We start from the raw sequence: 25809 nt of genomic DNA, 5'->3' as shown, positions 1-25809 counted from the left end.
TAACATAAACTAATGCAAACCTTTATGTAAAGATTTCAATTTGGACTACTAGCTTTCAGTTTGTCCACCAGATGGCGCTACTTTTTCCCATTCAAAGCATGCACCCACGTTTAGATTTGAAAGATAGGTGTGTCTCTTGATGTTCAGTGATGGTCACTATGTTTATTTCACAACTAGAAGAACGACTGACCTAAAGTAAAATATATATATATATATATATATGTATACAGTAATCCCTTGTTTATCAATTGGTTCCAGGCCCGACCTCGATAACAGAATTTCCATCAAGTATGATTCAATATTAATAGACAGAATATTTTTGTAGTTGGAGCATAGAAAACCCTTTTATGACTTTCTAAATACGATTTTTAGCATTATTAAAGCCCTTTACATTTATATTACCCAATATATTAGGTATAATCTGAGAAAATAACACTAGTGCTTGTGTGTGTTTCAATAAATGTCTTCCCGACGTGTGGACAGGAAGTGACACCTGGGATTCAGCGCTTAGTTTTACCTGGAGTACGGCCACAACAGTAGCCCGTGTTATTATTATGAAGATGATGACATTTTGTGAAAATTATTTTAGATTTTTATGTTTTCAATAACGTAATATTTTTGTAAATCAATATTTAACGAACAATTCAAGCTGAAGTAGCTTTAAAAGATTGATTTCTTTAAAGTGAACGAAAATAATATTCTTGTTTTTGGCTATTTGTTTGTCATATAGGTCAAATGTGAGTTTTTAAAAGAACATTAAGATGGCTTGAACAGTGATATCATGCACACCAAACGTCCCAAAACGAACATCAAGCTAATGAAGATCGTCTAGAATCTGTAGCCAATCACCTTCATCGACCGTGACCAGACTGGAGCGTACCAACTGAGGCAGGATGCGTGTGGGGGGGGGTTGACGCTCCTGTAGCATCTTGACAAAGCTTCATTATGACACCACAAATGAAGGGAAATCATCTCTGCCATCTGTGCCTTCTGCTCCATGTAGTGTGTGGGTGAATGGAACGTGTCCAGCTGTGGTAGCCTCCTCCTCTTCCTCCTCCTCCTCCTCCTCCTCGCCTTCTTCCCTCCACTGGTGAGCAGACAAAGCCACAAGCGAGAGGAGAGGAGGGAAGGAATATCTAGCTGACTCTGTCGCCTGGACGACCAGCTAAAGATGAGCGCAGGAGAGAGAGGAGCACAAAAGACGAAAAACACAAGTCTTTAGTTCGTGCTGGGATTCATTGAGTGAGTGGGAAGTGTGTGTGTATGTGACGATATATAAACATAGAGGAGAAACAACACGAGGAAGATGACATTGTGGACCCAGAAGGCCTGAGTGACCCCCTCCTGACACCTCCACCTGAGATCCTCCATACAGCCTCAGGTAAGCCACCCCCCCCACGAGTACTGTGTTTTCCAAGGCAGTAAAATGACTTCATTGCTACACTCTTTGACAAATGGCTACCAAACAGTTTTTTAAAGGGACAAAGTGGCTTGCTTTGTGGAGTTGTCTCATGCATTATGTTATGAATTGTGCTGCATGTGGTGTCCATGCTGTTTTTATAGCTGGCAAGAGACTTGTTGGAAGTGTTCAGTGTTTTACATTTGGATTTACTCTACCTTTTAGAACTTTAAGTGTGCCTTAAAGAAGATATCAAATACTGTAGATGTGCGTGTATATCACCGGACATTTTATTAGGTACACTCACAATGTAATAAATACAAACGTGGTATCCAACATTTCAGATGATGGCCATGATGAGAGCTATTCTAATAATAATAACAATCATGTTTATATATTATCAGGGTTTATCTAGTTCAACTTTTTCTTACATCGCTAATTATGAAAGAGTAAACACTAAAAAATATAATAAAAAATATAAATATTTTAGTGAATAATTATATTGTACTGTATATTTTATCATTTTTCTCAGCAAATTGCTTTAGATTCATGTTTTTTTTGTCAAGATTATGGCAATACATTACTTTTTTTTGCTACGTCTGGCCCCTGGAAAGGAACCCAACGGGTAATTTGGGCATAATTTATTGTTTAGTTGTCTTGAGCTAGTATTTTATTATTTCAAACACTATTAATTTTTAGCCCTGTGACTAACCGGTATAGCATGTACCACGTCTCTCGCCCAAAGTCAGCTTGGATCGACTCCAGCTCACCTGTCACCCAAATATTTAACTTTTAATTTCTGTTTTTACTGAATTGTATTGAAAAATATGTATTTTTTCTAATGTTTTTTTATTTTTAATATTTCTTGTTTTATATTGTTTAAACATTCTCAACATTTCATCGTGTATCTTTTTTTTATGGATACTCTATATATTTTAACTATTTTTCACGTTGTATTTCAACCTATGAGTTTGGAATAAACAATTTTAAAAATTATAATAATGAATGTGGATATACATACAGTATAACAGTACAGAAACAAATTACTTAAATAGATAGTGGTGATTTAAAAAGAGTAACAGATAAAATATGAATTACGACATTTTCGCCATGTATTGGATGGCGGGGGAGGATGCCAGACAGACCTGGCAGACCCAAGCGTAGGGTGAGGGTGTTCTTCAACTCTCACCTCTGGCAGGGCTTCACCTGCACCCCGGGGGCAAACGAGGATATTGAGTCTGAAAGGGTGTGTTCCAACTACACTCCTCAGCCTCCCTGGGAAAGTGTAGAAGGGTAGAATCATTAGCCAAACCTTGCATTGCCATAAGTTGAGCCTGTTCCCAGTAAACGTTGGCCTCTACCCGGGGTTCCCTTGGTCACCAATTCACCAATAATTTTTACAGATGGAATTTGTAGGTGCAGCTAAGGCGTTGAGGGGATCCAGTTTGGGCGGGCTTAGGATCTCAATTCTGCTATTTGCAGGTAATGTGGTCCCGAGGGCCTCATCAGGCCGTGACCTTCAGTGTTTACTGGGGCGGTTTGCAGCCGAGTGTGAAGCTTCTGGGATGAGACTCAGCACCTCCAAATCTGAGGCCATTGTTCTCATCCTGAAAAGGGTGGATTGCACTCTTCGGGTTGGTGGTGCGGTCTTGCCCCAGGTGGAGGAGTTCAAGTATCTCAGGATCTTGTTCACGAGTGAAGGAAGGCTGGAGCGTGAATCTGACAGGCAAATTGGTGCAGCGTCTGCAGTAATGCGGTCGCTGTACCGGGCCGTTGTGGTGAGGAGAGAGGGCAAAACTTTTGATTTACTGGTCAATCAGCATTCCTACCCTCACCTATAGTCATGAGCTTTGGGTAGTGACTGAACAAGCAAGATGGCGGACACAGATAGGGTGAGGAGCTTGGTCATCCGGGAGGAGCTTTGAGTAGACCTGCTGCTTCTTTACATCGAAAGCAACCATTTCAGATGGTTTGGGCATCTAGTCCAGATGCCTCTTGGACGCATCCCTGAGGAGGTGTTCCGGGCATGCCCAGCCGGGAGGATGCCTGGGGCAGACCTAGAACACGCTGGAGGGATTATGTCTCGCAACTCACCTGGGAACGCCTCATTGGCAGTGCAACTGGAAGAGGTGGCCGGAGACCAGGAAGTCTGAGCTTCCCTAGTGACACTGCTGCTCCAGTAAACTAAACAAAATGGAAGCATGGATGGATATTATGATATAATATAGGTTAAGAGACAAAAAAATTCCATTGGTAGGAATGTGAGTGTGAATGGTTGTTTCTCCAGCTCAACTGTGACCAGTGGCGGAGCCAGAAATTTTTAATTGGGGTGGCCAAGGTGAGACCATTACCCTCCCTCACGTAGGGATAGCAATAAGTTGATATCTGAAATGTCTCCGCATTGCTGGTTCAAATTTACAATATACTTCTAGCCACCAAGTAACATTAGCTCATTCCATAATGTGGTGTCCATAAAGTGATGCTATCGCTCCATACCTTTATCTTTGGCCACCTCCTCCTCTTCTTTTTAAATTGTGCACCCAATGGCTTTGACTTTCTCTTTTTCATTTTTTGTTGACAAAAATTAACAACACTTAATCGTCATCTCTCACCGTCACTCAAGTAGCAGTCAAATTAGTTTGAGACTGTTGGTCTGCGATATACTGTAATGAACATAATATTAACAAAGAAACATGTTTTTATTTTGAGCAATTACTGTTGTAATTTGATTTTTATTTTTTACCTTGTAATCAACCTTGGGGCTGAGGCGCGGTAGTCCCCCCGAGTCGGATTGGGTTGATCCATGTCATGTGGTGGACATTTGATGATGGTCTCTCACTGGTGACACACTTTCTAATACTGCCCTTTTGAAGATGCTGGACGCTGAAATGGAGCTGGTAGGAAGAGATGAGATAGTCCTCACATTCCAAAGCATGTTGAAAAGCAGAAAGTATGATTTCTTTGCACAGATGGTGAAGCACTGCTTGTGTGTGTGATCAGTCATCCATCTCATCTGGCTTCTTTTTTATTTTTTTATCATCCTGCATATCTTGCTGGTACAGTACTGTATGCGCTTCTCCTCTCATCATGCTGATGAGGGCACTGCCAACAAAGCAAGAGTAATAACAGCCAGCTACGCTCATCCTTAATACACTAATATATATATATATAATAATAGCTAGGAGGGATGTGCTAGGTCCATTATTATTCACCATTTACATAAATAATCTTGGACAGAATATTTCAAACTCAGCTTTTCATTTGTACGCTGATGACACAATCATATACTGTGCAGCACCCACTCCTGCTGAGGCCTTTCAGTATTTACAACTTGCATTTGATAGAGTACAAGAACAACTTTGTCATCTGCAACTTGTTCTAAATGCAGAGAAGACAAAACGTATGTTCTTTACTACTTCAAAAACTGCAAGATCAGCACTGTCTGAGAAAATTTTAACAAGAAATGGTCAACAAATTGACTTGGTATCTACTTTTAAATACACTGCTCAAAAAAATAAAGGGAACACTCAATTCACACTCAGTCAAAACTGCTGCGCCGTTATTCAAACTGTCCACTTTGGAAGCAACACAGTTTGACAATCAATTTCACATGCTGTTGAGCAAATGGAATAGACAACAGGTGATCTCTTTTTCCACTTTAATTTTGAGTGTGACTCCAAATCCAGACCTGCGTGGGTTAATAAAATTTATTTCAGTTGATAATTTTTGTGTGAATTTATTGTCAGCACATTAAACCATGTGAAGACCAAAATATTTAATCAGAATATTTCATTAATTTAGATCTAGGATGTGATATTTTAGTGTTCCCTTTATTTTTTTGAGCAATATATTTAGGATTTTTAATTGACGACCACTTGTCTTGGAGCACATTCAGTATTTGGTCAAAAAACTGAAACTTTTATTAGGATTTTACTTCAGAAACAAATCTTGCTTTTCTTTTTGTGTGAAACGGAAATTGGTGGAAACAATCTTTTTGCCTGTTATTGACTATGGAGATGTGTTGTATATGAATGCTTCTGCTAACTGTCTTAGCAGGCTGGATAGTGTGTACCACGGAGCACTGAGGTTCATCACCAAATGTGGTCCACTTACTCACTATTGTGTACTCTATTCCAAAGTTAACTGGACATCTTTATGTGCTCGACGCCTCAGTCATTGGTACAGTATGTGTTTATTTACAGAAGCATTCTGGGTATTACTCCTTCCTATTTGTCTTGTCTTTTAACAAGGAAACATGGAAGTCATTATCTCCGATCTATGGATACTCTGCAATTTGTTGTCCCCAGAGTACGATCTGAACTGGGCAAGAAAGCTTTTAGGTTTTCAGCACCAAATGCTTGGAATAATTTACAATCTGAACTTCGATTTCAAGCCCTTGTTACACTGAATGAGTTTAAAGCTCTGGTGAAATCATTGCAGTCTACCTTGTCTGTGTGCCAGTGTTTTATGTGAGCAAGTTTTTTAATGTTGTGCTGTTTATTGTTTTTAATGTGACTATGCTGCTGTCCTCTTGGCCAGGTCTCCCTTGTAAAGGAGATTTTTGATCTCAATAGGACTAACCTGGTTAAATAAATGTTAAATAAAAATAAATAAATGTGAACGATAAACCGATGCAACCCGATATCCGGTTTGAGGAGCGAACGATTCCGATTCGTCCGTAAAAGACTCCTGTATCCATAATAATAAGCCATAAATCTTTAGATTAACCGATTGTGGAGACATGCACCGGGTATCGCGAGAGAAGCTATCAGTTGATAGTCTCTTATAAACATATAAACAAGATGAGAGCCGGGGCTGCCGGCGAAATGCTCCGCTTTATTAGCCGGGGCTAGGGTGCCGGCCGCCGGATTTAGCTGACTAGCTGGGGTTTGGACGCTGAAGTTTGGAACGTCTGTGGATTCATTTGAAGAAGGGTGCACAACTTCACCAGCCAGACCAACAGAGGCGAGTATGCTAGCTGGCTAGCTGGTGTTTTAACGCAGATGTTTGGAACGTCTTTGGATTCATTTCGAGAAGGGTTTGTAACTTGATTAAATCGAAATGTTACGCCTGGATTGTCGAAAATGTTGTACGATTACCATTGATATGATTGTTTACTTTTCCAAGCTAAAACAGCATTTTTATTGCACTCATGTGACAAATACTTCAATTTACTTGTCGGAAAGAATGTGTCATTATTCAAGGGGGTATAAAAATATAGATATAAAATCTAGAACGTAAGCTAGTGATTCCATCAAAGAAAAATACTGAAATAATGCCACTTTATTATAATTGCCATCTTTATTTTATTATGTAAGGTTAATATCTACGTCTACAAACAATAACCGTAGAATTGAATCAAATTGAATCACATTGAACTGAATCAAATCGTATCGTTTATACACTGCATTGAATCGTTCTGTTTTTAAAATGCAAATGGCTGTAGTGTTTTTGTATCCTTGTTAAAACATATTGCTCCTGTAGTAGTATTTTACTCCTCGTCGTCCTCCATGAACCAGAGATTCATTTACAGTATTCCGTAATGGCCCCCTACTGCCGCGTAACTTCTACCTTCCTTCAACATGTCGTTCGCTAGCAACAGGAAACACTGCAGTGCTGCACAAAGGAGATTGATTGACAATGGTCTACATCCAATCAGAACCCAGAACACAATGGGCGTGTTCTGCCTTAGCCAATAAGGACTGTTGTGGCTCTATATTTAGCTGGCTACACATATTGAGAGGAGGAGGATGGCCGACATTTTTACTCCAGTATCAACTCTCACATTAGTATACAACACCCTCTACTGGTAGCAGTAGTAAATACAATAACAGACACATACAACAGAGCACAGATGGATCGCGCTAATACACCACAAGGATGCAGAACACAATGTGCGTTCATATATTTAAAAAAACATGCAAATTGCATTTTAAAAAATTTGTGAAACAGCGAATCCCCGAAATGTGAACTGCGATGTAGCGAGGGCACACTGTATATTCTTTTTGAATGGTATCATAACCTGTGTATCTAGATTTGAATCCAATCATCTATCACAAAAAAATATAATTTAACCATTACATACAATTAAAACTAATATATTTGTATAAATATACTGTGTTATTAAAATATGATATATATGTTTTATATTTGTATTTATTTATATTTATTATACAGTATATATTTTACTTATTCATGTATTTTTTATACAAATCCTACTAATCTTGTATGTGGATTGACTCTTTGGCTTTACAGACAGCAAATAGATTTAAAAGAAGGGTGCCTTATGACTAAAAAGCCCCATGTTTGAGTCTCCTCTCCAACAGAGATACTGGCCTACTTTTTACTCCAGGCATCAAACTCCCCACAATTGCTTCTCTATCTTCCATAATACATGTGTCACTTGGCATGTTTTTTTCTTGTACACTTGGCATGTTAAAATGTTACTTCATAGTTAATAAGGGTTTTAGTTTGGTCACAGTTTGACTTTGGAACGGAATTAAATTTAAATCTATTTCTATTATAAGAGAAATTGTTCCAACACAGAGGTTCCACTGTAGAGGACAGTAATACCTGCTGCCTATTCCAGCTGACTTTGGCGAGAGATGAACTGGTCACCGGTCAATCGGGATTCAAACCCTCAATTTCCTGACTGTGAGGCCGGCATGTTAATCATAAGAAAAGTCCTTATCCTATAATCTTGACCTTAAATCATACAAAGGTTTCAGTGGAATGAGCGGAATAAAAATCAATAGTAGCACGCTGCTCTCGTTTCCCCTTGCAAACTGCGTTGTCTGCGTTGCAAATGAGGCGCAAGATGGCATGCTAGTCTATTAGTCTTAAGCTGCCTGACGAGGATACCCCCCCCCCCCCCCCCCCAACCTCCCCCCACCCCAGTTTCTTGTAATATTCCACTGGCTTTTGTCAATAATGAGACAAGTGCAATGATTGAATTTTCCAGAGAGCTGCAGAAAGTCTCCCTGCAGGTGATAATGTTTTTGTACGAGCTGTCGGAGGGGAGAATTCAATCACAGACCCCTCCGCTGCATGTGATCGGCATGCTAAAACAGGCAGTTGCTCATAATGGGAGAGCAAGAAAGGTGCCCATGTTGTCCTCTTTCCCTGCAGGCACCAACGATGGATGATGATGAGCCGCTTTTGTTTCAAACAAGCTGGGGAGATGATGATGAAGAGCAGGCAGAGGAGGTGGAGGTTGGAGTGAGGCATGCTGAGGTTCTATGTGGGCCCTGGAGGGCTGTGGCCTGGGTGTACACACAGCCCTGGGTGAGCGGGGTGCTTTTAGCTGGGTTTGTCCTCCTCCCTTGCGCCTTGTTTGCCTTCATGCTCCTCTACTGCCCCCCTCTGGATATTGACCTCTCCTACAGTGCCTTCGAGGTCCACAGTCACTTCTCAGCGGAGCGTTTCGATGCCCTCACCATCGCTGTGAAGACCCAGCTTGGCTCCTGGGATAGGCGTAGGAGAGACGTGGATAGTGACAGTGAGTACCTGCAGGAGATACTCATGGACAAGCTGCACATACGGGACGAGGCCTCCAAGTCAGGAGATACTTTGACCCCTAGAGGAGATGAGGGATGGTTGTTTCGGAGTCGCCGCTTTGCTCCAAACTATTACCTCCAGAGTCAAGCTCTGTGGAGCATCGAGTTAGTGTTTGTTGCTCAGGGCGAGGGAGACCACAACATCTTCACCCCCGAGCGCCTGAAGACCATCCATGACGTGGAGCGACTAATCATGCAACACCCGCAGTTTCATCAGTTCTGCTGGAAGCCCATGGAGGTGTTGAGGGACCTCCCACTGGGACCGTCTTTCTGCTCACCGCCTAGCTCGCTCCTGTCTTACCTCTACCCTAGCGAGCGAGGAGGAAAAATCTACTATGACGGCATGGGTCCAGATCTGGCTGATGTCCAAGGTAAAAACACCACCTAAGACTGCATGGAACTCAGCTCTGCATGGCTCGACTTGAATAGTTTTCCATTGCTACGATCTGGTACTGTTTGTTTTTTAACGACACACAGCTAGAAATGACATAAATAAACACACATTAATAATGGCAATAATGGTAGTTACCTCCGCCAAGCAAAGCGCAAGCGCCGCGGGGAGGATATGTTTTTGCCTGTGTTTATCTGTTTGTTTTTTTGTGTTCAAAATAACTTGAAAAGTTCTGAATGGATTTGGATGAAATTTTCAAGAAATGTCGGAAATGGGATATGGAAGAACTGATTACATTTTGGGGGTGATCCGGATCACCGTCTGGATCTAGGAATTTTTTAAAGGATTTTTTAACATTGCAAGATAGGACCATTTGTGCATGTAACGCCACAAAACACGGTCAGAGCACTTGGGAAAAAAATACAGGTTCTATGAAATATCTAATCCAAAAAATGTAGTGTTATTATTTTGGTGTGAGTCACAATATGGGGGGAACTGTGGGGCTTGGCGGAGATCTGCGCTGTCCGAGTGCTTCTCTAGTTTGTTTGTTTGTTTGTGTTCAAAATAAAAAAGTTCTGAATAGATTTGGATGAAATTTTCAGGAATTGTCAGAAATGGGATGTGGAAGAAATGATTACATTTTGGGGGCGATCATTTCTACATTCCTGCCATTGAAAATGAATGGGCAATGTTTCAAACTTCCACAATTCCTACATTTTTCTCCTGATTAAAACCATTCCACTCATTGAACACTTTCAAAAATGAAATTTTTTAAATAAAAAAAAAATGAACATTTTTACAAGATTCCCAATTTTTCGGTCACGCTGCTTCGTTGTTTTCAAAGATTTCTTTCAGCAAGTGGCCGATTCAAGCCATTCCATCATCAAACTGTTGAACACGTTCAGGACATTCAGACCACCTGTATTCATACTAAACAAAACACCCTTTTCCCTAAAACTAATTACCTGCTATCACTTCCACATTTCTCAACCGATTCAAGCCATTCCAACATCAAACTGTTCAACACGTTCAGGACATTCAGGCTACCTACAGTATATTTATACTGAAAAAATTCAAAATTTTCCAAAAATTCACACTTTTCCGTAAAACTGCTACTACCTACTGTACTACTGTTTCCACATTTCTTAACCGATTCACCTCATTCCAACATCAACTCATTCAACAAAGTAAGGACATTCGTGCCATTAGCCACAGCAAAAATGCTACATTGAAACATTCATACATTTCAACAACATTTCAGTATAGTTTCAGCTCATCTTCTAAGCTATTCCTACTTTCATTCGACATTTAAACATTCAAATATTTCCGCAGCATTTCAGCTCAAGTTGAAACTGCTTCCTCTAGTTATGGATCCAATTGCTAATATGTTTTCACGGTCAAGGAATATAAATATGGTGTAAATCACAATATGGCGGGAACTATGGTGCGCTCTACGAGTGCTTTTCTAGTATAGTAATATTATACTCCATAGTTTCCACTCCGCTGCCCTCTGTCTCCTCTTGAATAAAAGACCGTCATTCCCCCCATGTCTCCTTTCTTTGCAGGTTCCTTGAGCCTGGCCATCACACACCCTCAGTTCTACTGGTATGTGGATGAGAGCCTCTCCCCTGAGCACCTCTCCTCCTCTCTCCTGCGAAGCGAAATCCACTTTGGCGCCCCTCTGCCGACCTACAACTCCCTGCAGGATCGAGCCGATGAGCAGAGGAGCCACTTTAAGAACTTTGTGGTTCAGTACGCGGACATCCTGGCCAAGCAGTCCACCAGGTCAGAAGAGGTTTTGTCATTGCCATGATGTCCTTCCTCTCACATTGCGTTGTTGGTCTCAGCCAGGTGAAGGTTCTCTACGGGGGGACGGAGCTCTTTGACCATGAAGTGAGACACACCTTCAGGAATGATATGACGCTGGCCGTCATCAGTGGAGCCTGCATTACTGTGCTGGTCTACGTCCTGACCTCCTTCTCTGGTAACATCTACAGTATATCAGTCATATTCATTTGCCAGTTTGCCATTTGTTTACATGATAACAGCATTTTTGAGCATGAAAACCCACACAGAAAAACAATAATGGCAGAACACTGTTCACTGAACATCCTACAAACAATTCAATGTAGGTCAACGTGTTAAGCAGTTCAAAATACAGTAGATCTTTGCGGAACACTGCATTGGGGCGTGTGAGTGACAGGAAGAAAAGCTGTGACTCACCTGGAGTGAAGTTGTACCTGTACCAGTTGAACCTGTGCAAGATCTACACACAAACACACACACATTTATTTATTATGTAGAAAGTGATCAAATGGCACATGAGCCACGGGCCGCGGATGACCCCTGAGCCGCACTTGGGGCACCCCTACTTTTGTGGATCTTGGTCGGGGTCAGGCTTGTAGCCGGGTTTTGGGGACTGGGCTCCTGGCTAGGGCTTGCAGGTTGCATGCCTGGAGAGTGGAGAGGCATACGGGCGTGTTCACCGGACATAATGCGTACCTTTTGGTCACTCTCAGGGAGGGGATTTTCAAATATTTTCTAGAACGTCCAGCAAAGTCCCAAAGATCAACTGGTGGATCGCGATCGACGTGTTGGTTTGGTTCAATGAACAAAAGGTTTTGATTTTTAAATACTTCAGGGGGTGGTGCAACAGCTTGAGAAAAATTAAGAAAAACATTTTTCAAACCTGCTAAGCTAGCTTCAGTTATATTAAAGGCAGGTGAGAGGAATAGAGAGTTTTACTTTCTCTGAGGGGAGGCTCACTGTGCCACACTTTGAAAACCTCTGATATAAAGTATTACTTTGCTCGACCTGGTTGCATTCAAAAGTGGTAAAGCAAGCAAACAAAGCTGTTGGTGAATGCATCCCATTGTCTATTGTCAATATACATTTCCCAACAATTAATGCTGTGTGATTATTTGGGGTTTTCTCCTCTGTGTAGTGTTTCTGACTTTCTTCGGACTGGCCAGCATTGGGCTGAGTTGCCTGATGGCACTCTTCTTGTACCACGTTGTGTTTGGTGTGAGGTACCTGGGCATTCTCAATGGAGTGGCAGCCTTTGTCATCATTGGAATCGGTATGAGGAAATTATAAGTGTTTCATGAATCCTTGGGGAATAAATGACCTGAAATGTTACCTTGTGATTTTCCTTTTCTCAGGAGTAGATGATGTATTTGTGTTCATCAGCACCTTCAGACAGGCCGCTCATCTTCATCATCCTCAGCAGCGTATGGTGTATACAGTCAAAACAGCCGGTCGAGCCACTTTCCTCACCTCCTTCACGACAGCGGCCGCCTACGCTGCCAATGCTTTCTCCAAGGTAATCGCAAGAGAGACATCCAATCGCTTTAAATGGCTCCCTGTCTCTGTATGAATGGAAGCGCCTCTCTTAGCAGACTGAAGGTTTTAAGGTTCTTTACACAGATCCCAGCTGTGCATGACTTCGGCCTATTCATGGCTCTCATTGTCAGTTGTTGCTGGCTTTGGGTTTGTCTGCTGATGCCAGCCGCCCTGTGTATCTGGACTCAGTGTGTGGAGCCTCATGAGCACGCCTGGTTGCACCGGTGAGGCTGCACATCCCATCTCTTGAGGGAAAATTGTGTCTGTGCATGCCGTGCAACACTGAACTCGGAGATCTAATCCCCTCAGCTGTCTCTCTCCCTAAAACATCTCCTCACTCACAAGTTGGAAGTCGTTTCGGGGCCTGTCAGCAAGCTACGGCCCTTTGTCGGATGAGGATGACGACGTGGCGCTGCTGTCAGTGGAGATGGAGCCAGGTGGGATTATTATCTGAAATGGGGTTGTAAAATGCTGCCGTGCTGGCACCCACAAAGCCCCTATCGTTTGTGTCTCGAGCCAGGCCCCCTAGAGGCAGACAGAGATGCAGCCATTCTGTCCCTGTCAGTGGAGACACCCCTCAACCCTGCAGGGCATCAGCATTTGGGTGTGGTCAGCACAAAGCTTCAGTGGGCCCTCAAGCATTTAGTGGGCCAGCCAGCTGTGGAGAGGAGGAAAACTGTTCTAGGTAAGATGTCACCCTCACATGTCACAAAGAAATTGGGCTTCATTTAAAAGTCTTTTTAATGAAGACAAGATCTTTTTTTTTATCTTGCCAAGATAAGAGTCTAGAGCCAGATGACAAGTGAAAGCAACAATCGAACAAAAATCTAATTTTGCTCTGAACAACAGTTGTTAAGAGCAGGTGTCACTTCTTTTCGACTTGAACAACAATATTTGCTAACGGGTAAAGAAACAAATGATCTATATTTAAAATGTCTTGTTTATATATATATATTTCATGTTTATTTAAAATGCGACTTAGGCAACAGTATTTGTTATAATGGCAAAGGAAACTCATTATATGAATTCCATATAAGGAATATAGAGTATTTATAAAATACATATTGATAATGAAATAATGAAATAATTAAATAAACGTTAAAAAAATTATGATTACTTTTCTATACATTATTTCTATTTGTTTTGCTATTTCAATATTTGGCATTTAAATGTTACTTTTAATAGAATTTATATATTTTTTATTTTTGTTATTCAATATATTATTTATGATGTACAGTATTTATTTGGTTTCCACTGTGCAGAATTGTTTGTACCTTAAATCTACTTCCTCCAAACCTGCTAGAGGGCATGCGTCTGTGAGATACTTCTAATTAGCATTGGTAAACGCCTTCCTTTTAAATAAGGGCATGAAACTGCAGGGTTGTTTGCACGGACTGGGGAGTTTATGGAGAGAAAATAAAACGCCTAAATGGAAGGCTAAAGTGCCTGTAAGCAATCAAGCAATTACAGCAGCACTATGCTTCTCTCCCAGGTGTCTTCCTCCTGGTTCTGCTCCTATCTGCTGGTTGTTGCTGTCTCTTGAGGCCAGCCTCTCATGCCCCCTTACTGTTCCGCCCGGATACCAACCTCCAGACTCTTCTGGCTCTGAGGAGCAACCTGAGCGGTCAAGGCATCTCCTGCCACATGTGCTCAGGTGAGGAGACATCACCCATGTGAAAACTCAAACAACACCAAAGCAAAAAAGTTCTTAAAAAGCATGGTACATTCATTCAGGTGTCTTCATGGAAAAGCCGCAGTCTTTGTCCTCATCAGCGTTCAGGATCTCCACAAACCATCAGGACTGCAGCACAAACACCACCACTGCTCCTCTGAGCACAACAGAAGCAAACTCAAGCAGCAACCAACCAGGTAGACCACAAGAACACTTTTCTTTCTAGAGATAGGGGTAGATAGAGTATCTCACAAAAGGGATCACATTCCCTTACATTTTAGCAACCATTTTTACTACAGAATATCGTCTCAAGTTGCAATACCATAGAAATAAAACTTGAATGTGCTTTAGTGTAGGCAGTGTACAGCTTGTATAGCAGTACTTTACTATGCACTGAAGATGGCTACTACTTGTATAAAGTACATTAAAAATGTCTGCTGAAATATGAAAGTAAAAGCGCTCTGCTGATGCACTGTATTGCTCTTTTTATTTTTTAGGCTTTTTAATTACAGTCTTTATATCAAAGTTGAACCTCAGAACTTCGACAACCGTTTACCGCTTCTCCCTTAATGCCAGCACTCCTTCCCCATGGAAGCTGTGCAGCACGGAACATGACCAGGTGCCTTTATTTCAGGTCAGCAAGCACACATACACATTAGATGTGTTGTTGACTTTTTGTTGTTAAGGCTTACTAGTATTTCATGTGGGCAGGCCTTCAATCAGTCGTGGCAAAACTACACCAGAAGAATGACAGTGTGCGTTTCCAACGACTACCACCCCTACCCCAGCTGGATGATTACGTCCAGATCATGTGACCGCCGCCATAGCTGGATACCGGAGTTTTCCTTTTATGTGGCATCATCACCGCAGCAGAACAGCAGGTTGAAACCTATCTTACATATTTAATCAAGCTCTGGTGCATGGAGAAATCAATGCAATCAGTGATGTTGAGCTGTGCTTTCTCCTAAAAGGAAACTGCACTTTGCACAACATAAACTGAGGCCACATCCCACTAGAGTGTGTGCGAGCCCACCTGGCTGTGGTATCAGTACTGTGCCTGACGGACCCACACGGGGAACCTTTTATACTCCTCTTCCCAGAGGTGAGTCAGCATGAGGCACCATTAACAAGCCATGTTGTTCGCATCACCTTTGCTTTCATTGTATAAGATTCCACTACTGAACCTGTGAACCCATCCAAGACGTCTGGCTTCAACCCATGCAGAGGTGGCGCTTGTCGCCTCCCGGCTGTGCGCCCTCTGGTTGACACCGGTGCCATGGTGTTTGTCGTGTTTGGAATCTTGGGAGTTAATCGGACGCAACGCAGAGACAATCACGTCATCGGAGATATTGTGAGAACAGCATCAACAGAAATGTTTACTTTTCTGATTTATCACATCTTAATGTTCGCCAACAGGGAAACGTGATATTGGATCCAGATTTTGACATTTTCAAGGAAATGGGATATCTTTGCAAAATTTGCAAAGCAGTCAGTGCAAATAAACAACTTGTGAAGCCCGGTGGAGCACAGTGTCTGCCTTCAGGTAACAACCAACAGGAAACACATTTGTATTCCCATGTTATATTATTTTTCAACTATTTTAAATGTCTCACAATAAGCAAGTTCGTCAAAATATGGCCTGGATGCTGGAATTTAGTTTAAAATAGCTTTTATTAAGCCCTGCTGGGAACATGCTGTTTTTGTGTGTCTGTAGCTTTTATGCCAATGAACTGAGCTGAGTGGAGTAGAGTGTCTCTCTAAGAAGTGCTATTGTGCACTTTAGCAACTTTTTACATATAGGCTAGAACAGGGGTGCCCATAATGCGGCCGTTTTTTTATTGGCCTGCAGCACATTGTAACAATATAATTTAACAAGAAAACTAAAAAAAAAACAAAAGCAAAAATAGAAAAAGCAGTTGTAATTTTAAATTCAAAATATTAAGAGAAAAAAGTCATAATTTTAGGAGAATAAAAATATCATTTTAGTAGCATAAAGCTGAAATTATTTAAGAAAAAATTTGTTAAGTCAAGTCATAGTATTAGGAGAAACTAAGAAAACAAAAAATAAAGTTGCAATTTTTTGCAAAATTAGGTTGCGGAAAAAGTTATAATATTGCAAGAATAAAGTGAACATATGGGAATACAGTGTTCCCTCGCTACGTTGTGGCACACCTTACACAGATTTTTTGTGTTCAATTTTGCTTTTTTTTTTATTTAAATTTTTTTTTACAGCAAATGCAGGGGTGCTCTGTTGTATGTGTGTGTTATTGTATTTACTACTGCTACCAGTAGAGGGTGCTGTATGCTCATGTTGAAGACGTGTGCAGTGCCACCTCATCTCAGTGTGTTTACCTGCCTGTACGAGGAACCCGTGGTAGACAATAGCCGGCTAAATATAGAGCCACAAAAGTCCTTATTGGCTAAGGGAGAACCCGCCCATTGTGTTCTGCATCCTGATTGACCCTTGTCAATCGGTCTCCTTTGTGTCGTCACTAGCAAACTAGCTAACTAGCAAAAACCCCTGTGCTAGACTGTAACTCTGCACTTGTCAAACATAATAGATTTGATATATCACATACAACAACGTAACATTAAGGACTGGGGCAGGACACATGCCGAGTTAAACTGAACTAAGCTCTAGTGAGTGAAGTCAAGCATGATGCAGAAGATGAAACATTGGTGTGACTGCTTTTTTTCTTGTGTTTTGTCAGGTAACAAACTGCCATCCATTCTGCCTCTCCTCCATCCGGAATGTCACTCTCTCCCTGAGCCCAACCTTCTTCCAGGCCAGCTCTCTCATGGGGCGGTGGGACTGCACGGAGGGAAGGTCCACTGGCTCTCTATGGCCTTTGAATCCGTGAGTCACCTCACTGCCCCCAAAATGTTTTATACAGTATCCTTCCAATACTTGAGCTGACTGAACATATTGTTGCCTGTGGCCCAGACCACATACAAGGGGAAATCCTCCTTCCAGACATATTCTGACTTTCTCCAGTGGGAGACTTTCATCAAGGAACAACTCTCCATGCTGCCTCAGTCTTCATCTCTGAGACGAGGATTCCAGACCTGTGAGCACTGGAAGCAGATCTTCATGGAAATCATAGGTATGGATGTGAGGAGTGGTGTGTAACAAAAGAAGACATGATGCAACTAAAGATGTCTTTCCTCTTGTAGGAGTGGAGAGCGCCCTCTGGAGTTTGCTGCTCTCTTTGGCCATCTGTGTGGCGGCCGTCTCTGTTTTTACTGCACATCTTTTTCTACTTCTTCCGGTCCTTATTACTATTCTAGGTAACAGACTCATGCATTCATGTCGCATCCTGGGGATCAGAGTCAGTCATTGTTGACCTTACGTGCAGGAGTGATCTGTCTGGTGGGGGCAATCATGTACTGGCTGGGCTGGGAAATGGGAGCGGTGGAGGCCATTTCTCTGTCCATCCTCGTGGGGTCTTCAGTGGACTACTGCCTGCACCTGGTGGAGGGATACATGCTGGCTGGGGAAGGTGCGCCCACTACTGCAGGTCTCTGCTCGGTAAGTCTCTCAATCGACAGTCGTGTGAAAAACATAGCACACCTGTGGTGTTCCATAATGTCATTTTTCCACATGAGCGACTGTAAACTACATTTGTAGCGCCCCCTAGCGGTTGCGCTCCAAGTGCTTTGGAGAACATGTATCACAGATACTATCAAAGTTTTATAATCATTACACAAATGCTCACTCAATTATAAACAATTAGTTGCTAAGTCCAAAGACATTTTGTTTTATGGCCACCATGTTTTTCAACCAATTTTGCTCCAAATTTACACACATATGCTTGCCAGTCTCTGAAAGGTGTGTACCAAATTTTGGGGTGATTCACCAGAACACCGTAAAGTTGTAGTGGGTGTTTTGCTGCTATGTGAGAAAGTTCATGTCAGTTGGGCTACTTTGGGGTATAATAACAGCGCCACCGTGTGTCAGAAAAATAAAAGCACAGGCAACACGGTAGGGGTATATGTTTTCACTTTGTTTCACCTGTTTGTGTGTAGCAGTTCAGGAGTAGAAGAGTTAGATTACAAAAATACACACATAAATACTATACACACAGCCCGACTGGGTATCTGTGTTGCTGAGATTTCCATGTGTTTGCCTGTTGCTGGGCAGAATTAATGCGTCACGTGTGTCCCTACACCTGAAAAAAGTGGTATTTCAGTCTTGCTCACTATTATGTTTTCTTAGTAACTAACAGAAAATGGCTTTGCTGCCTCACACAGAAGAGAAAGGACAGGAAGAGACCGTAGCAACGCATGCAGGAAATTATTCTAAAATTAAATCTTAAAATGTGTTTAAGTAGGTCCTGGCCTTTTCATGGATTTCTTTTCTCTGCTTTTAGTTGTAAATATAGATTTTTTTCTAATGGTAACTTCAATTTTCCAGCAGGAAAATGCTTTGACACATTATGTAAGTACAATACTGTACAATGTATGCTTACAGTTGTTTCTTAATGTCCATACCATGTGATTGACTGGTGACCAGTCCAGGGTGTACCCCGCCTCTCTCCCGAAGTCAGCTGGGATAGGCTCCAGCATACCCGCGACCCTAGTGAGGATAAGCAGCATAGAAAATGGATGGATGGATGGTTGTTACATTCATTCATTAGTTTTTCAACTGCAACACAAAGCTTAGATGGCAATATTTTTTTTCAAATAGCATATATCAATATCATATATTATGGTTTTAGCACAGCCAAGAATATCAAAGTTGCCCTACATCCTTACATTTTTCAGTGTGTCACCCTTGTCATACATAAAAGTTTGGACACCTGTGGGTTGAGGGTAAAAAAATTGTATGGGTGTGTCCATTACTTGCGTTTTTTCGACATTCGCAGGGAGTCTTGGAGCGTATCCCAGCCCTGCTGCCACCAATTAGAGCAACCACAGTATCTGGCTTCAGGATGGAATAAAGCCCAAATAACAACAACAACATGTCTCATTAATCAGCGCTTTGTTTGCAGGAGCCTGCAGCAGTGAGGCAGAGACGCACCATGGAGGCAGTGAACCATGTGGGCGTTGCGATAGTGTCCAGCGCCGTTACCACGGTGATCTCCACAATCCCTCTTTTCTTCTGTGTCATTGTGCCTTTTGCCAAGTTTGGCCAGATTGTGGCCATCAACACCACCGTCTCCATTTTGTTCACCATGACCGTGACCGTGGCCATGTTGGCCAGTGTGGCCCCCGCCGGCTTCAGCAGGACCTGTGGCGACGTGCTGAAGGCCGCCGTCGCCGTGTTGGTGGTCGCGACCACGGGTGGAGCTCTGTGGTGGGCCGGGAGGCGCATAGGGGCGTCGGCCTGGCCATCCATCAGCATGTAAATGTGATGATGTCACTTCTCTTGTGAGAATATTGAAGATGTCATATTCAAGTACAGGTGCAAGCAATTGGAATAATTATATTTGTAAGTACAGTAGATCCCTGCTTTTCCATTGGCGAAAATCCTCAAGTCATTGATAGCCCATAAAGATGTCTATTTTTGACACACAGCTTGTTTCTACCCCGTAAAACACTCCTGCTAGCTTGACCTTGATATTCTCTGATTTCGGATCAGCATTTGCAATAAGAGTGATGGCATAGAAAACCTGTTTATGATCCCTGCCCTCCAGACATGAAACAACACCCGTACAGTCACCTTTACATTAGTATTACCCCATATAGTAGATATAATCAGAGAAAATAAGGCGCATTAGAGAAAAATAACATAACAGACTCAGATGGTAGCAATTCCTTGTTTTTTTCTGGGTAGTGTACTTCCCGCGGTGGCCATTATCTCATCAATGGATTGTAATGGCGTCTATAAATGGCTTTATACTCGTATTACCCAATATAGTAGACATAATAAGAGTAAATAAGCCATTTAAGACGTAAATAAATTTCCTCTTCTTGTGTGTCACAGTAAATGTGTTCCTTAGTGGACATTAATGATGGGCGGGCAAATGTGTAGAGGACAGGAAGTGATGCTGGAGGTTCAGAGTTGAGTTTTAGCCCATGTTATTATTATGTTGTTATTCTTATTGTGCCAGTTGTGAGACAATTTAAACTTAATGTCTGGCCCTTGTCTCACTGAACACGGACACCAAGTGGCCAATGTAGAATACAGTACATTCTCAATTACAATGCTTCTTCTGTTGTGCATTTGCATTTGAGTTCATTTAGTTAGTTCATGTAGCCATTTTTATGCTTGAAATTGCCAACAATAATTTGCTTAAATATGCATATTTTTTTTACTAAACCGTAATAGTGAAGGCGACACGTTCAAAACGCGTTGTAGCGAGGGACGACTGTATTAGATTCAATTCAGATCCTCTCTCTTCAGTTGCGATTCTTAGTTTATAGCAAGAGAGGTTAACTGGCTAAATGCACAATCCAGGTTTAAGCCTTAAGCCTTTATTAGCCGCACACACTTATTAAACACACTAATGTAAAATGTACAGGTATCTACCATTAATGAATGATAATGAAATTTTGAGGTGGGATTTTAAGAAAGTTGACCGTAAAAGCTAATCCACACACACAGGGTGCCGCCATCTTGCTGCTGCGCTGTGAATGCTGAATTGGGAATGTGCGGGGATCCACTGTAACTTGAATGTATCATTATGTAACACAAAAGCTTTAACTTTTTTTATTGTTGTTTTCGAATGGTGTGTTTGTTTGCACGATTACACCACAACTACACGACCAATACCGGTTAAAAATACAGATAGAAGAATACACATTCTCTTTCTGCCGATTGGGTCACAATGGAAACATTCCCCTCCCCTCAGAATGCAAATGAACCTCCTTGATGATTATCCATGAACCAGGAAGTAGCCCGCCAGCTAAGAAACGGAAAGACAAACAAACACAAATATTCACTATGTAAAACAAATAATATACGAATAATTTATGATCTCTTTTTGCAGTTTTACTCACTGTAGAGGCATTTTCCCTCTGGCACAGATTCAAAAATGGTACAGTCACGTCATGTGACATCAACCTCCATGAACCAGGAAGTAGCGTGCAGTGCAGTGCAGTGCAGTAAACATGCAAACAATCAACATGAGTTTAGAGGTGTTGCTTCAAGATCAAAATTACTTTTTTTTTTTATAAATAGATAATTAATACATTCAAATAAGCTTTATTTCATTCGTAGCAACAACATATCACTCCAACAACTCATAATTAAACAAATAAATGGTTTTACATTTAAATAAACTAAATTAAATTAAATTGTAACATCAGCACATTACTGCAGCCCATAATTTTCATAAATTAAATTAAATGATCACACAGGATAAGCAGTGGAAAATGAATTAATGTTTAGTGGTACTTTACTGTCTCCTTTGCATTAACTATATTTCATGTCACTTTTCAGCCACATTTTGTAGTAATGATGTTTGCGACTACAAAAACTCTTGACGGGTATTTAGAGTAAGAGTTGCATGTGTAATTTTCACACTTATTTCATTCACCTGACTCACTTTGGAGAAAACACCTTGAATGTGACCCACAGAAAAGGTGATGTGCGATATGATTGGGGGAAGGTCTTAGTCAGAGTTAATCAACTGGCGGCCTACGGGCCAAGTCCATTAACGGCAGCAGACCGGCCTGCAAATTCAGTTCAAATCTTGGGAATTGTATAACATTTTTACTGTATAATAAACCAGCAGGACACCGTTGTCCTAGGGAAGGTCTTTGACTAGGGTCAACCCTTTTAAATGTGTGACTTTATGACTATATTAGCCATTTGGAAAGCTGCAACGTTTTAGAAACAAGTTTTGATTTTTGTATTGGCGCTCATAAGATTGTTGATTGCTCATAAGATAGTGAAGGGGACCACTTTCTTCTCTTTTTGATGCCCTTTAAATGTATTTATGCATATATTTTGAATGTTATTGCATAACACATTAAAATGTTGTAATTGCTGAGGAATGTTATGAAGGACTTGCACACTGGCAAGCATCTCTTGCCAAGAGAGTTACATTTATGGAAAAATATATGACGAATATGGTTCATTTTGTGGGGGGGGGAATTGTTTAAAAAAGATTCAATTTAGACAGCGATGGTGTGAAATACTGTCTGTAATGTCTATAGTCTGTTTGGCTGCCATGTGATGTGTTTCATACTACATTCATTTGGTCAAAGCAGACCAAAAATGCCTTTAATTTGGTCGTCGTTTTCTGTTTCTTTTTATTAACGGGACAGTTATTAAATAACTGCAGTGCAATGATGACTTCTTTTCCATTATTCCTCCTTCTTACCTTGCCAACATATGGACACAATATGTACATATTTGGTAAGTCAGAATAGTGCAAGTCTGTGTTGTGTTGACGCTACAATAAACGGGAGAAGAGGAAGGCTTGAGCAACATCGTATATTCAACATGGACCAATAGGCTATACATTAGAAGGCATTAAAGGGTTAGTCTTTCTACCTTTACATTATTTATGGTACTACTCAGACAATAAATAGGCAGGCTCATTTGGTTCTTGAGAAATACTTCATTGTACCAAGAAAAAAAAGGCATTTTTCTTTCCACTGGAGTGAAATGATATTACATCAGAAGTGTAAAACACGGACACATAAGTCATATCTTTATTACCCCATGTTACAGGGCACACACAATGTTCAAGTATGCCTGAGGAACTAAATGGAGCAAAATTGAAAAAAAAAAAAACTAACAAAAAAACATTGAGAATAAGAGAGATAAAATGCATTTAAAAATAAGTGAACTGGCATTGCATTTCACAAAAATTCATATAAGCTCATGATTTTGGAACAATTCACTGTAAAGTGCTAACTGGTTCGAGCTGAGAAAAGCACATGTTCCCTTTAAAAGATCACACCCACACCCACACACACACACACACACACACACACACACATGACTTTACAGATGGAGGTACATCCAGCAAGCAATTACCAACCAGAAGACCATTGGACCACATTTCATTTATTAGTCCTTTAATAAGATAACTGCTTCCTTATTTTCCTTTGTTAATGGTAACAATGATGATCTTGCCACTGGTTGCCAAATACAAATGCTGGTGTTGTCATTGTACACGTCTCCTTGGAATTACATGCAACTGACTGACAGGGTCAAAATCTCAAGTAAAGTCCTTGCGATCCTTGAACCGAAAGGGACGATGAGGAGGGATGAGTGATAGTGGAGGAGCGCTCGCACACTCCTCCTCTTCCTGCTGACGGTGGATGTGAAGGGCTGGCCCGACAAAAGCAGGGATCTATCCAGCTGATGCCTGCCTTCCTACAGGTCCTGAGAATCCACTGGTTTCCTTGTTGTGCCATTCATTAGTTGGCACATTTTAAAAAACAACAACAAAAAAACTAAAGAATTATCTGGAAGGGGGCTCGGTCAATACATTTCCCCCTGCTGTCCGCCAAAGGTGGACCTTCACCCTCCCACCCCAACCCTAACCATAAAAAGGTAAAAACAAGGTGTACTGCAGAATGGCTTTACTCCTCACAGTCTGCGGGGGGAGCTAGAGCCCCTAGGAGCTGAGGTGCGGTTGGTGGTGGTGGTCTTGCGGCTGTTCTGTCGTGTCTGATTCGTGTTGGTGGCCGAAGGTTTCCGAGCGTTAGGCTGGAGCCTCCCCTTGGTGCCCCTCCGGGTGCCCCTTTGCCCCGCACGGCCCCTTGCGGCCCCCACTCGTCACTTGCGTGAGTGCAGCGTGTCCTGGAACTTGGTGCTGGTGTAGCGCACGTGGAATCCCTTCTTGTTGATGGTGTCATCTGAGCGGAACTTGATCACAATGGAGTCACCGGCAGAGTAGATCTCCTCTGGAGGCTGTTGGAAGGGGAAGCAAAAACACATCCAATTAATGACTGCTCTTCTATTCAGACACAAAAGACTTAAAGAGGCTGCACATCAGTGAACTCTAAGGCACCCTTTCCGGTTTTAAGCTGCAAGGACGATCCCCTGTAAAGCAAAGACCTCAAAAAAGTAAAAATATCACACAGCGCCATATTTGCGTTTGTTCATGCGTTTGTATGTTAGTGGTCAGTTACTTCCTGGTCCATGGAGGATCACCTCCAATGACGTTGTGCGTTTCATTTTTAGCATCTTTTACACAGACGTGTGCGAACGGTAAACCAGAAGATATATTCGCCCGTGTCTTCCACACAGAACATCAACACGTATGTGTGCACTTTAGCGCAGTGATACGGCTTAACAACGTCAGATAATTGATTCAACCCAACAAAAGTGAGTCTCTGGTGTTAAATGTCGCAAGACAATCCTGGCATAGCCAAATTGCACACAGCCGCAGTCCCGCCCGCCCCCGTTACAGCTGTGGTACTACTTCCAAATAGAGATGCTTGATATCGGCTTGCTTAGCGACATCTGATCTCCCAGCTCAATACCGATATCAACTGTACATCAACTGATACTGATACTTCCATTATGCTTCCTATATTGGATGCATTTCATATATAAACAGTTTGTGCAAAATAAGACAAACACTGCAATATGCAATACAAGTTATGGGAAAAGTGCTAAAACGCTGCGTGTGACTCCGAGTAATTCTTCCTGAGGTGTGATATCAGATTAGAAGTATTGAAGGAAGATGCCTTACTCCCCCTTTGCATAACCAGCGCTTTATATCACGACAGGTTGGACTTTATGTTCCTGTGTTTTCACATCGTTTCCTGTTTCGCGTTCTTATTTTGCTTTTCTTATTTCTTCTTATTTGCTTTCCTGTGTGTTGTGTTGTACAGCTGTTTTGCAGTCACGGGAAACGTGTGTAGCGGTACCGTCCATCCGTTTTCTATGCCGCTTATCCTCATTAGAGTGGCAGGGCACATATAGACAAACAACCATTCCCACTCACATTCATACCTATGGACAATTTAGAGTCTCCAATTAACCTAACATGCATGTTTTTGGAATGTGGGAGGAAACCGGAGTACCCGGAGAAAACCCACGCACACACGGGGAGAACATGCAAACTCCACACAGAAATGCCCAGCGGAGATTCGAACGCAGGTCTTCTCGATCTGACTGTCTGACCAACATGCTAACCATTCGGCCGCCGGTACCGGTTTGTCAGTAATTAGCGCTACCGTTTAGACACGCTAAGAGCAAAACTTAACACTTCACAGCCATTTCAAATTAGGAATATCGACACTCTGGCTAGAAAGCTTGTTGCTTAGTGGAGGGCGGTGCTATTTGTCGAGGTCTGACTCGCCTGCCGATATAAACATTGGCAAAACAAACGATACAAATATGATCCGATAACGCATTTTTATGTTTTATTTTATCGGTCATTCTCACTTCCACAGCCAACAAACTTAGCGGGTTAGCTTCTGTTCAGTTTCGGTACTTTTCATGCTGACCATCGACAAAGAAAAAAAAGGTACAAAATTCTGGAGAACATTTAGAATTTGATAAGCGTGTGCTTCTCCCTACTCCTTTTCAGATGTG

The 25809-nt window shown here is 41.7% G+C and overlaps 2 protein-coding genes across 2 annotated transcripts in view; one reads left to right on the top strand and one right to left on the bottom strand.

Moving 5' to 3' along the window:
• The first annotated feature begins 955 nt into the window (after positions 1–955).
• disp3 (dispatched RND transporter family member 3) lies at positions 956–23023 on the top strand. The gene is made up of 21 exons (XM_054773891.1): positions 956–1381; positions 8528–9326; positions 10912–11131; positions 11194–11330; positions 12291–12425; positions 12508–12668; positions 12773–12912; positions 13034–13125; positions 13209–13373; positions 14181–14342; positions 14423–14557; positions 14858–14994; positions 15072–15241; positions 15332–15462; positions 15530–15711; positions 15777–15903; positions 17072–17217; positions 17305–17464; positions 17535–17648; positions 17717–17889; positions 19352–23023. Exons 2-21 carry the CDS (start codon positions 8537–8539, stop codon positions 19706–19708), a joined length of 3834 nt encoding a protein of 1277 aa, XP_054629866.1. The 5' UTR covers positions 956–1381; positions 8528–8536; the 3' UTR covers positions 19709–23023.
• bmp1a (bone morphogenetic protein 1a) overlaps positions 22667–25809 on the bottom strand; it is a 36825-nt gene continuing 33682 nt past the window's right edge. Inside the window, exon 20 of the mRNA XM_054773892.1 lies at positions 22667–24174. Coding sequence (XP_054629867.1) covers positions 24040–24174 — 135 coding nt within the window. The 3' untranslated portion in view covers positions 22667–24039. The remainder of the gene's footprint in view (positions 24175–25809) is intronic.

This window comes from Dunckerocampus dactyliophorus, chromosome 4, assembly GCF_027744805.1.
Source record: "Dunckerocampus dactyliophorus isolate RoL2022-P2 chromosome 4, RoL_Ddac_1.1, whole genome shotgun sequence".
In the NCBI taxonomy this organism is placed as follows: domain Eukaryota; kingdom Metazoa; phylum Chordata; class Actinopteri; order Syngnathiformes; family Syngnathidae; genus Dunckerocampus; species Dunckerocampus dactyliophorus.
This window is presented reverse-complemented; position numbering and strand designations above follow the sequence as displayed.